This window comes from Echiichthys vipera, assembly GCF_963691815.1.
Source record: "Echiichthys vipera genome assembly, chromosome: 2".
In the NCBI taxonomy this organism is placed as follows: Eukaryota; Metazoa; Chordata; class Actinopteri; order Perciformes; family Trachinidae; genus Echiichthys; species Echiichthys vipera.
Genome location: NC_139827.1, coordinates 16327023 through 16340219, shown reverse-complemented (window position 1 = coordinate 16340219; position 13197 = coordinate 16327023). Strand labels below are relative to the sequence as shown.

General features: G+C 42.2%; 1 protein-coding gene across 8 annotated transcripts in view; it reads right to left on the bottom strand.

Annotated features, from left to right (window-relative positions):
• Nucleotides 1-2001: 2001 nt before the first annotated feature.
• nfixa (nuclear factor I/Xa) overlaps nucleotides 2002-13197 on the bottom strand; it is a 116408-nt gene continuing 105212 nt past the window's right edge. For 7 of the 8 annotated variants that reach the window (XM_083938377.1, XM_083938374.1, XM_083938375.1 and 4 more), the window contains 2 exons: nucleotides 11005-11093; nucleotides 2002-6966 (listed from right to left, as the gene is read on the bottom strand). In XM_083938377.1, the coding sequence (XP_083794503.1) occupies nucleotides 6952-6966; nucleotides 11005-11093 (104 nt within the window). In that variant the 3' untranslated portion in view covers nucleotides 2002-6951. The remainder of the gene's footprint in view (nucleotides 6967-11004; nucleotides 11094-13197) is intronic. The other variant, XM_083938380.1, reaches the window with a different exon arrangement.

Here is a 13197-nt window from a genome sequence, read left to right as displayed (position 1 = left end):
GTGGACAAACACTTGTACCATGTAGGCTACCATTACAATACTGTAAATCACAGAAGTAAAACACAAAAGAAAAATGTGTCTACTGGCCCCATAAGCAGTGTAAGCAGTGTAAAAAATAGCGGGCTAATCTAACTAATTACTGTTTCCGTAACCGTTACTGAACGTTAAATGTGGCGCATTACTATGAATAGATTGTAACAAGTGCGTAATATTAACGCAGCCCTGTCTCCATGCGTCACACACAAACGGCTAGCGAGAAATCCGAGTGGGTTAACAACCAGATAAGCGATTGGCTAAGGCAGAGTCATGTTTCATGGTAGCCAATCAGAGCCCGTGTTTTTACACGCAAGCCAGGACATGGAATACCAGGAATATCTTGGAGCTAAAGTTCAATCTTTAAAAGCACTCCATGTTGTTTAAATGTTTTTAATGAAGAAAATACTTGAAATACAGTAGCCTGTGTCTTCCAGACTATTTGTCTCAGTTTGTGAGAGTTTGATTTATTTAATTTGCTACAGTTACTGTAAACACACTTTATATTGTTTAACTGTTTACTTTTGAAGAAAATACTTAAGGAATGTCTTTCAGACCAGTCGTCTGAAATTGGGAGTTTTTTAAATGTTGACTTTTGTTGCGAACAAAATACTTGGAAGTACAGGTTGTTGACTTGACCAGTTGTCTCAGGTTGTGAGAGTTTGATTTAATTTGATATAGAGTTAAACACACTTTATATTATTTACTGTTCACTTTTGTTACAAAAATAATACTTGGAGTGCAGGATAAACATCTTGGGGTCTATTGATGTGCAAAAAATATTGAAGGTTATGTACAAGTATCTGCCTGTTCTACTGATTTCAACTGTCTTGTGAAAACTGCTCAGAAAAATCCAAATTCTTTGACATATAGCAACTTTTTACTAACAGTAACACAAATAGTTACTTTACCTGGTAACTAGTTACTTTTATTATAGAGTAATTCAGTTACTAACTCAGTTACTTTTTGGAACAAGCAGTGAGTAACTATTACTATTACTTTTTAAAGTAACGTTACCAACACTGCTCATAAGCAAATCAATTCTTTGTGTTTCCACATCATGGAAAACCTCTCAAAGTCATAGAATTACAAAATCTCATTTTCCAGACCTGTTGAATCCTTGGGTTGGAAAAGTCATGGAATTTCTATACATAAACTTATATTGTTGCATCATTTTTCAGACTTGAACTCTTATCAACCTTCAGCTGTCCGGACAAATAAAGGCGTACAAAAGACAAAAAAAAATGAATTTATAATAAAATGCAATCGTTTCAGTTTCCCCTCATGCATTTTTCATTTTTTATAAATAAAGATCAATGTATTGACTTATAGTAGTAGTTTAAAGTATTTGAAATTAATATGAACATAACCCACTATTGGAGATAGTGGAATCGTTGGAAAAGGTTTCATTTTCATGCCATAAACATTGGAGGCAACTATACAGTTCTTTTTGTGTTATATGTTGTGAATGATGATGGAAATTGATGGAAATTTAATTATGGGTCCTCGAAAAGTCATGGAAAAGTTGAAATACCAATGCCTTTTTTTGGGAACGCTGGTTACCTGGAGACAAGTATACTGACATATTGTTATTGACATAACTTGTGTCTAATTTTGTCATTATTGTTTCACTGTGCAGCTCCAGAACTGACTGTACAGTAACTGGGTCGTCCTCTGTTTGAGAGATTGGTGGTTCAATCCCCATCTCCCCCCGGTCCACATGTCAAAGTGTCCTTGGGCAAGACACTGAACCCTGAATTGCTCCCCGTGCTGCGCATGGGTGTGTAAATGTGGTGTGAATGGTTAGATCAGATTAGATGTCCACTGCCATCAGTGTGAATGTATGGGTGAATGTGACAGACACTGTGAAGCGCCTTGAGTAGTCAGATGACTAGAAAGGTGCTATATAAGTACAAGTCCATTTACCATTTACTGTATAGAAATAAAGGAAGACAGACAGGGAGATGGTACAGTCAAGAACAACCTTTTTATTCAATCAGGCGTTGCTCTTCTCAAACTGTGTTTTTCTTCTTATGGAAAAGAAACTGTAATTAACACATGCATTTCACCTAGAGCTCTGGGGGTGTTCTCACAAAGAAGTGGTGCTGCACTGAGGGCAAAGACAGAGGCGTAGAAGAGCTGGGAGTCAGGGGGCCTAGGGTGCTGCCTATTACACCAATAACCTTACACGCTTAAGAAGATAAAGAACAAAATAAACAACAGAATAAAGACACGGAGTAGTCCAGCATGAGGTGGTCGGAGGAGAAAAATGGAGGGACTTTCCTGAATCCTCAAAAGCATGAACCTCAAAATCAGGTTCATGCTGGCCTTTTACCCATCTGGTTGGTTTCTTGTAAATGGTTAATACTGCTGCAGGTTTCACTGTGTGGAACCCACCGTGAACAATAATACTTCACTTTAAAAGACTGGTTTGAATGGATGTGGATATGGATATGTACTGGAAATACACCCCCCCCCCTCCCCCTTTCAGCCTCGTGCAGGACAAATCCGGTTATAAGGTGCTTGTAGCTTTCATTTACAGTCCAAAGGCAGAGCCTCAACGACAGCATACCCTGATAGCAAATATTAAAAATCCAAATTAAAAGGAAACAATAAAAAGGGGGGAAATAAAACAAAAGGCAAAAATAAATAGCTAAAACAAAAGAGCAAACTCTTATCCTAGTCAAAGCAGCCCCTTTCCAACATCCCAAAGCAGTTCATCCAGCCCTCTCAATCCTGTTAATCTTCGCTCGTAAACCTTTTCAACCCGAACCCCTGAACCCCTGTTGTCCTTTCCTTACCCACCCAAGGACACCCCCAAAAGCCCATCAGCGTAATTTGTTCACTTACATTAGCTGTTGAATGGAGAAGCGGAAGAAGATGGGTATGGTAATACAATGTGAAGCATACAGACAAGAATAACATGTGAGCTAACTGCATTCTGCTCAGACAAAAGTTTTTCGGCAATATTTTTTTTTTACCCTCCCAACAGCGGAGACGGCAGGAGAGAGAGGGAGAGAGAGAGAGAGAGAGAGAGAGAGAGAGAGGATAGAGAGAGAGAGAGAGAGAGAGAGAGGGAGAGAGAGAGAGAGAGAGAGGATAGAGAGAGAGAGAGAGAGAGAGAGAGAGAGAGAGAGAGAGAGAGACGGAGAGTGATGGACACACAGTTACAGACTACTCCAGTGTCTAAAAGAAAACAGACAGTGGAGACAGAGGGGAAGAAAAAAGCAAGAGCTGAACGAGAACAAGTTTTTTTGCCTTTTCAAAAAAAAAAAGATTTTTTTGTCATCATTTATCAATAAAAAGTAAAGAACTAATTCACACCAGTTTCCTTTTTGTACTCCATATATATATATATTTATATATACGGCTTTGAAAAGGAAGAGAGGATATAGGGGAGGGACAATGGAGGGGATTCATTTCGAAGGCAAGAGGAAAAGAAATTTTCCCTGAGCGCTGAATGGGCAATGACCTTTTGCCTCCTCGCAGCACTTAGGGCCAACCTGCTACCTCGAGCCGTTTTCGAAAAAAAAGGGGCGATCTGGATTACAAAATGGAGTCTGTGAACAAAAGGCACTTTTAAGGGACAACCTTTAACTGCTGGGAAACTATACACTACAGCACAAGCACTATAAGAGTCATTTACAGAGGAGGGGGTGGAACAGGGGAGAGGCTCACCTTGCTGCCTGTTTAAACTTCATATTTTTTGTCCTGATTTTAAGCTACTTTTTTGTGCCACTATTCAGTTCCTATGCAGGATACAAAAGGCCTAACCTATAACTCTTTCAAACACATGTGGGTCTCAACACAACCTGCTGAACCTGATCCAGCTCTAGATTCAGAAAACACATCAACATGATCATGGGAATAAACAATTTCTGGATGTGAAGCATCTCCCACATTACAGGGAGGGACTTTCCGTGTATTTGTGCCAATGTATGAGGTAAAAATTAGTTAAATTGGGATGGTGGTTTTTGTTTGCACAGGTTTTTTGCTGGTGAGTTTCAGGCAGTGCACGGGTAAGTTATCCGAGGGGTTTCTTGACAGTATATTTATACATTTTTTTCTTTTTTTTCTAAAGGTTGAACCAAAATGCCTTTTGTGTCACAACCTTAAGGAATAGGAACCTCTCCCCCCACTCAATACAAATAGAAGAAGAATAAAAATGGAGATAGGACTAATGCTGTTTCCTAAATGGTCTGTTATTTTTGTTCATTACCATTCATTTACAATAGTTCTGAATGTACTTTATAGTGTTAAAGCACCAGTTTTCATCTGATAGAGAATTTGTTTTTTTCTCAAGTTGTGTAGATTTTTTTTTCCTTCAGCCCTCCCACATTTTATAAACAACTGATTACACATGAAACATTAAAAAAGAGACAAAGGAAATAAAAACAAATACCCCCAACTTACAAAGACTAGGATTTTTCATGGCCCTCTAGTTTAGAGTCCCGGAGCTTACGGACTTGAAACAAATACATTTTTTTTCTCTTTTCTCTTAGCTTTCTTAAAAATCTCTAACAGACAAACACAATGATCTACCCAATGCATTGCACGTGGCTCAATCGACACATATTTTTCAATAATAATACTTTCCATCAAAAAACAAACACTTTTTTTTTCTTCAAACCTACTGTCGATTTTTGACATGTTCATCTAGGTATTATAATGCTGCGCTGCAGATGGAGATGGCATGTGTCGTTTGATTTGTACTGGTAACAGTAAGGTGATGTTACTGAAACGTGGTTGTGGGAGGGAGAAAGGTGAGAGTTCAGAAAATAACTAGACTGCCAATCAGCTCATGTGGTAAAAGTTAAAAAGGAGCATATATCATAAATATATATGTATAAGATCTCTCTCTCTGTCTTTACAAAAAAGTTTGCAGTCCTCTATAAAGATCTGTCCTAGGCCAATGGTTTCCACATGCACCAACGCTACCATTCCCTGTAGCTTTAGCTTATATGTGGGAAGAGAACCTGAAGTCAAGTTTATTACTAATTGCATGAAGGGAATACACAGGCACTTTCATATATTGTTATAGTCTTGATATATGGTTTTAGTACATAGAGCTAATGTTACTAGAGAGGCTGAGAACAGGGTCTCAGTCCTGCTTACTATCCCTGCAAAACAGAACCAACAGCTAGGCAGTCCAGTTATTTTGTGAGGTCGGCTTTTGTTGGATTGTGTCATGATGAAAATAATACCAATAGCAAATTTCAATGTGAACATTCACATGGAAAACAATATCTCAAATTAAAAAGACAAATCTTAAGTGAATGAAAAACCATTAACAAAGGCAGTTTGGAGAACCAAATATAAAGGCTTCCCTTTATGTTTTCATGTCAGGTTGTTGGTGGTGTAAGTGTGCATTTTATATGTGCATTTTATGTGTTTGTGTGTGTGTGTGTGTGTGCGTGTGTAGTCCTCTGGGTTTCCTGTGAATGGACTAAGGGATACGGGGTGAAGCAATGCAAGGGATGCGTGTGATGAGCTGTTGTTACTGTGCTGTCCATACGTGAGAGATTTCTGAAACTGCTGTTACTGTTTCGCTGAGCATGATACTTAACGTATTACTGCAAACTACGGAGAAAGTGTTATGACATGCAAGAGAAGGTTAAAACAATCCAAGTGAGACAAAACCAAAACCAAATATGGAAAATAAAAGGGAAATCGCAAGAAAACACCTACAAACAAAATGAAAGCTAATAATATGAAGCTGATGCTGCGTGTGAATTACTGTAAATTAAATTCCATGTTTATGAATAATGATGATATTATGAGTGGTTGTGTGACAGATTGTTCTGGAGAACGTCTGTCTGTATGTGCTGTCTGCAAGCATACACGCATGTGTTTGTGTGTGCGTATGTGTGCTGCGTGTTTCAGGGCCAAGACTTGAATGTTAGCACAGCCACATCCCTGCAATGGCAGCCAGCCTCGACTCACTTCTTTAATCTCTCATCTGACCATCGATGTGCAATACTGTTCATCCCTTATTAAAAATTAATAGTGCATAGGTGAGGGGGACGAAAGAGCACATGTAGAGTTAGTGTTATGACTGTCTGTCGTGTGTTCACTCGCTCGCACTCGCCTCATGGCTATCACTTCTCCCACAGCAGGACGCCCTGATACTTTGACAGGTAAACAAAGACCAGCCACTTAGTGCATATATGTCACACCATCGGATGGTGTCACCAGGATTGGCCAATCAGAAATGAAAAGAGGCTCAGGGCTGAGCGAATGAAGCGGCAGAGTGTGGCAACACACAGGCATGTGGCTGCGGTTAACGGTCTGGACCCTAAACAGCGCTGAGCTCCCGGTGGGGTGGCGGTGGTGGTGGTGGTGTGGGGGGTCAGGTGGAACCATGCACCCTGAGGAGGGGTGCATCAGGAAATACACAGATATGAAGGCGTGCAACTTTGGGTGCCGATCTTTTCCACTTGCACATGCGACTTCACCATTTACCACTAGATTTTTTTTTGGATCTCCCAGCCAATGCATGGAGTTTCATTGTGGAGACATGAAAATAAAAAAATAATCATAAAAAAAGAAACAACAAATGTATAACTGGTCATTTGTCAGGTTGTCATATTGTGTTTCCTTTCTGACGTTTCATGGTGCGTGAGACAGTTCCTCAACTTCCTCTTCCTTGCATTCTGAGTCTGTCCACTCAATCTCATTGAAGCCTCCTGCATAAAGGCGGTCCAACGCTCCGGTTCAAATTGTGTTGGGGTGGGAGTCCTCTTGGGGTGGTGTGGTTTTTTGTTTTGTTTAGAGTTCTGTAGTAGTACTTTGAATAGTGTTGGCTAGAGAGAAAGACCTTTTAGTGTCAACAGTCTGTTTTTAATCAGCGGTGATGTGTTTGTTTTTCAAATTTCCAATTTACATGACACAATTTTAGCTCTTGATTCAGAGGCCTTGTCAGAGGAACCAAGACTGGGGAGGAGAAAAGAAGAGAAGAAATTAGTCTTTAAACACCAGCAGTAGATTTACATTTAAGTTTTGATGAGTATTGAGATGTAGCTTGCAGTGCAAAAGAAGAAATGCAAAAAAATAAGTTATTTCTATGAATAAAGGAGGGAGAACTGGAGGGGGGCATAACAGAGTATGAAAAGGTGTAAAGTTTGAAATACAGTGAACTCTAAAACATGGTGTTAAACACTGATTTACACAAATGGTCACAAGATAAATCTGAGGGGTTGCAGGGTGAACAATAGGAAACAGGAAAAACTTTCTTTGTCACAATTATACATTATTTTTCTAGTGTATCACTGGGTAATTTTACATCTTCAGACCTCTAAAATACAAGAAAAAAGGACTGTCTGGCTGAAATACTCACAGCCAGGAGGCACATGCAATGTAGCGAGTGGTCGTGCAAGTCGAGATTGATTTGTTTAAGGGAGTTTACAATGGTAACTTGAAATATAGCCCTTTCGTCCACTAGGTGGCCACCTTCTATTCCTTTTCTCCCACACTTGCAGTGCTAAGCTCAGCTGTCCCATACAGTGTCGAAAAAGTTACCACATCAACTTCACCGCTTACTGTTTTTAAGAGGGCTGACTCTGGCTTTTTACTCATTAAAAACACTTGTGTTATTTCAGAGCTACAAATAGCATTAGGACAGCAGTTTTTATATTGGCCCTACTGGCTTTCCAGTGAGCAAACACAGGACTATAACTGCTCTGTCATGCGCTACAAGCTTACATGTAAGGCGATCCTCCTAATATGTCTCTGAACTGTGGGCCAGAGTGGTCTCAGGCTACACTGTAAAGCTATTGAGGGCAGCTACTGCGGGGATCCGGTTTCTCAGTTTGATAAGAAGGCTGAGTGGAGGCTTTGGCAAAAGGCCGCGCTGTTCTGGCTGCTGCTGACATTCCAGAGGCCTCAGCCCGGGGAGAGCAACGGGTCACCCCACCTTTAACAGCAAACTCTCTGTTGTCCCCCAGTCTAGCAACCCCGCAGAGAGTTTGAACCCCCCTCAACCTCCGCCTATGCCTAACCTCCACCACTTCTGCCTCTCTCCTTCCTACCCATGATTCTTTGGTGCTTGTCGATAACTCCTCCTTCCTGGCGCCGACTTCCCTTAACCCCCTTCTCTTTTCCTCTCCCTCTCTCACTCTGGCTCTCCCAGTGTAATCCTTGGCAGAGGAAAGTGACCCCCTCTCACTAACCCCCCCTTCAAGTCCAAGTTCAACTGCCTATGACATCATGTCTGGTTGCCCGCAGCAACCAGACAGCCGGGACGTGACTGTGGAGTGCAGCGAGCTTCGACTAACTCCCTCTCTCTTTTTTCCCTCCTTTTTTCTCAGTCCCTCCTACATTTTTCATACACGTCCCGTCTCTCCCTCTCTCTCTCCCTGCACGGCTGAGGTCTCACCACCAGAGAGCTCCTCAGACCAACTTTTTCTCTGCGCCTTGTCCTGACAGCAGTGGGAAGACTCTCTCCCTCTGTCTTGGCTAGTTGGCTAGAAGGCGGCGGGGCGGGCTGGCAGGGCCATCGTCTGAACCTCTCCATATGCCAGAGAACAGCAGGCAAGGCAGGGCGCTCTGTTACTCACTCTGGCTGGGGTTGTTACTGACCTACTAGGCTCAGCTAACTGGGAGCAGATGATACCAGTGCCCAGGTTCTCGCTGTGCGTGTTGTAAACCCGGCAGAAATAATTCAAAGTGGACATTTTTCAATGATGTTTGATAAGCAATAGCAGGGGATAATAAGCGTTCTGGGCAGATGTAAGCTGTTGTAAAAACCCATTTGTTTTTTAGGGGGGAAAATGAGGGGCAAGAGTTTTTTGGCACTGAGTTGAAGTGTATGTGCATGTGGGCATTCACACACACACACACACACACACACACACACATACACACACAAACACACACACACACACACACACAACCCCCCCCCCCCCCCCCCACACACACACACACACACACACACACATGCATAGGATGGTGTTTGGATGTCCCCTCAGTGCCAGGTCTACATCTGTGGGAAAGTGGTGCAGGTGGGGATCTCGAAAATACTAGAGGGAGCAGCAGGAGGAGAGAGGAAGAGAGAAAGAGAGGGAGGGTGGGCTGCTGATGCATGATGAGGGGATGCGGATGGGGGGTTGGGGGGGCAGAGCAGCCGAGCAGAGCTGTGCCGAGTAGGAATGCAGATTGTTTCCATGTGTGGGGAGGACAGGAGAGCCGAGTTGGCTGCAGGCAGGTGCGGTTAGACCCTAATGAGAAAAGTTGTGTTGGTGATGGAGGAGGCCCAAGACACTGCAGCCCAGTGGCAGAGCGCAGCCAAAGCTGAAACCACAATGTAGTTCACTACTGGCCTCACACGCTGCACTAATACACACTGTGGGGCCGAGCAGAGATAAATCAACACTGCTGGAGCTGAAACCAACTGGCACTGCTTACATTCACTGTGGGGAAACTACTGTGGTACAGACACTGTAAACCAATACTGAAACTAAAGGCCTTGATACATGGGCAACACTTTGTGTCAATGTAGGTGGGCAACTTTGCAAACAATTTATTGACATCTATGGGATAGATTTACTTCCCCTGGTCCATTATAATACTTAAGCATTATATTATTAAGATTATTATTAAGATGGCAGTGTGTTGACAATGTTGATCCAAGCGATCACATTTTCACAAAAGATTTTTAGCAGAAGAAGCTTTAAAAAGTGGCTGTAACTTGTTTGATAAAACATGTCGAGGTTTATTCTAAACCTTGGAAAAGTTGACAAAACAATTCCACTGCAAGCTTTTCAACCACATCACACAATCTTTGCTCGGTTTTCACAGACATAAATCTGTTGACTTGCAAGTTTAACTCTCTTCTTTATGATAGCTGCTGAGCCTGCAAATCCATCTCCATTCAGAACTGAGGCCCATGGTGGCTCACCTGGTAGAGCAGGGTCCAAAAAAGGTGATTCCTTGTCGCAGTGGCTAGGGTTCAAGTTCAAGTCCCACGCGTGACCCTTGCTCTCTCTCTCTCTCTCTCTCTCTCCCTTTCCTGTCTACCTGTATCTATTATGAAGGTAAAAATAACTTTACAAAAACTGAACTAAGACTGAGTGATCGGGTTGAAAGTATGATGCTCCGATTTGTCTTATTTTTGTCCTTATGTCGATACCTGGGGTTTAGGTACGGATCCGATACCAGTATTTAATTAATAAGCTGAATGCCTCACTGTGTGTTTGTTCTTTTATGTGTAGGTCAGGCTTAACTTAAACATTGCTTTCCTTCCTTTGTAAAACAAAATGTAACAAATAAAGATACTGTATAGATAGAAATGTACTGAATTCTAATTAAAACTTGTTAAAGTCTCCAACAGCATCTTGGTAAAACATCTTCAAACTTAACAGGAATTACAATTCAAGTGTAAACCTTTTAAATTCAGCAACAGCCTGGTCGAAACAGAAATTGATATCCCAGCATACAATGTATACAGTATATAAACATAGAATTCAACTGAATAAATTGGCCCCATTGTCACCGATACCTGATCCAGCTATTAAAGTCAGTATGAGCCTGATATCCGATATCAGATCAGTGCATTCCTAGTCAAAAGCTTGTCTGTAGACCTTGAGTTGGGATTGTTTTGCCGAAAAAGGGGCCTAATTTTAGGCCTAATTTAGCAAAAATTTTGCAGGTACGTTCAAATATTCAAAGCTGTTGATTAACACTGGTACAATGGCTGAATCACCAAGTGTAGCAGGTTGCCAATGCAGAGCCTTTGTCTGAGTGCTGCTTCTGTATCACGGCCTTCGCTCTGAATGACATGCTTGTCCCTTAAAACCCAAAGATGCCTACAGTAACGGAGCACTGTGAAGTATCGTCTATGCACAGTGCTGTGCAGAATCAGGCTTGTAGTGGGGTGATGAGCGAAAAAGGGAGAAAATGAGATTAAAACAGAGGAGGAGGGAGAGGAAGGAGGATGGGTGGATGTTAATTAAATGTGGGAGCTTGACGGGGTACCTGAGTCTGCTGGGGGATATTCAGAAAGTTGTCCCGTGTTCCGATGCCGACAAACCGGTTGGGAGCTGTGGAGCCTGGCGTGGAGTATGCTATAAACAGAGAGAGACAAGTGTGTACATGCTTTTTACACACACACATACACACCGAGCTCACACTAGGGTTTGATGCTCTCATCATCATTATCTAAATGTTTTAATATAATATCTGCTAAGGCTATGGCTACAATTCACTGTCGAATGAATTACTGGGAAAAGTCAATAAGGGTCAGGGATACTGATCCCTATAATGGCTGATTTATTCATCTGTGGGCAGGTTCATGGTTATTTTCCTTCACTGAACTGTTTCATCTGTGGTTAACAGGGGGATGTACAGTCTGTAAGGATTAGAACTGACATAAAGAAGCTATTTCCAATATGGCTGCGCTGTTAGTCACAAACGCTCCTCAGCAGCCCCTGGCCTCAGTAATGAGCCTCCGTAATCATAGAAAAACACTGAGGATTCGCTGTGGACTTAATGATCGGTGACCGATGGAGGAACTGCGTTCATCACCAGTGGTAACCAATGCTCCATTTACATCTAATAAGTTAAGAGGAGCAGCTTGATTACAAAGTGACACCATTCAGATGATGCCACAGGATCAAATTTAGGGCAGTTGTGCTCACTGGACTCCAACATGGCGGCTGAGTAGAACTTTTGCTATGCATGACGTGGCTGAGGTTGAGGGGATGGGGATTTGTGGGGGGTGACAGTGACAGGGCTGGAAACTGATGCATGAGTGAGGGTGAGAGTGTACCATATGCATGGGTTTGTGTGTGTGTGTGTGTGTGTGTGTGTGTGTGTGTGTGTGTGTGCGTGTGCGTGTGTGTGTGTGTCTGTGTGTGTAAGCGTGTGTTTTTTATGACTGTAATTACGATATCTTGAGAATCAGAGACAAAATTAGAGGGGGGTGAAAAAAAAGAAAAAAAATACAGTGATAACAGTCACCGGAATGAGAAAAGAGACTGAGAGATATTTATTTATATAGATGTTCATATAAATAAATAATAAAGTGAGACATAATCTGAGAGAGTTGGAAGGGGAGGAGTGGAGGAAAGGTTGATAGGACAGGAAGAGGAGATAAAGTCAAAACAAAAGGAGGAGAAGGTGCCCCGGTTGCTCCGTCCAGTGCCCCCTCTTGGTGTGCCTCTCCCGTGGCCCGACTCTCGTACCGCACCTGTCTGGGTGGAACCAACCAAAGCCTCACCGCTCCCTGATGACACTCCTCTCTCCCGCTCCCCCAGTATACCACTAATTAGACAAGTTTGATTAGATTTTTTATCATTCATGTTTAGAGAGTTTGGGTTGTTCTTGTTATACTGTGATTTCCATGTTTTTTGTTGTTCTCAATTTTTAATTGTTGTGAGATTTGTGTGAAAAGTGGCAAGGGGATTGGGTGGGTAAAGTGGGGCATGATGTTTTTTTGGAGTCCACGCCAACTGCCCTAATTTTGTTCCCTTAAAAAGAAAAAAGAGAAGAAATAAAGGAAAAAAGAACTAAAGAAAGGAGGATATGAGAATATATCAAATAAAGAAAAGAAGAAGGCAAAAAAGAAATGAGAGAAGGGGGTAGATTGTATTGCCGCTGTCACAGACAGACATGCAAAGTCTACGTTGATCAAAGGCTTGCGGCTACAGAGGCAACGTGCACAGGGCCCTGCTCTGCTCTGCCCCCCCCCCCCCCCCAAACTGCAAAACACATCAAAAAGAAGGGAGAGGGACTACACTGCCTCTTGTGGTGATTGCAGGAAACCGAACACCAGAGAGAGAGAAAAAGAGAGAGTAAAAAGATTTTGAGGAAAGAGAAAGAAGCTGAGGAGGTTTGCAAAGACATAAGAGGGATAAGAACTTCAGGGCAAAAGATACAGAAGAGCTTGAAAGAGGATCTCTGGTTTGGCAAAGGCGTGGCTTCTGCCTTGACAGAATTGGATCTTGCTAGAACAGTACAGTACAGTACAGTACAGTACAATGGCGTCCAGTCCATAAGGTGGTGGATAAAATAGGAGGGAAGCTCCTGGGGCTGCTGAGAGTTTGACTGCAACCTAACAGGAAGCAGACGGGCAGCTAAACTATGAAAAACTGCAGCAGTAGCCATTGTAGAAGTCCCACACCTGTGCTTTTTCAGTAGTTGTGCTACAAGATTGCAGAGTTTAGGTCC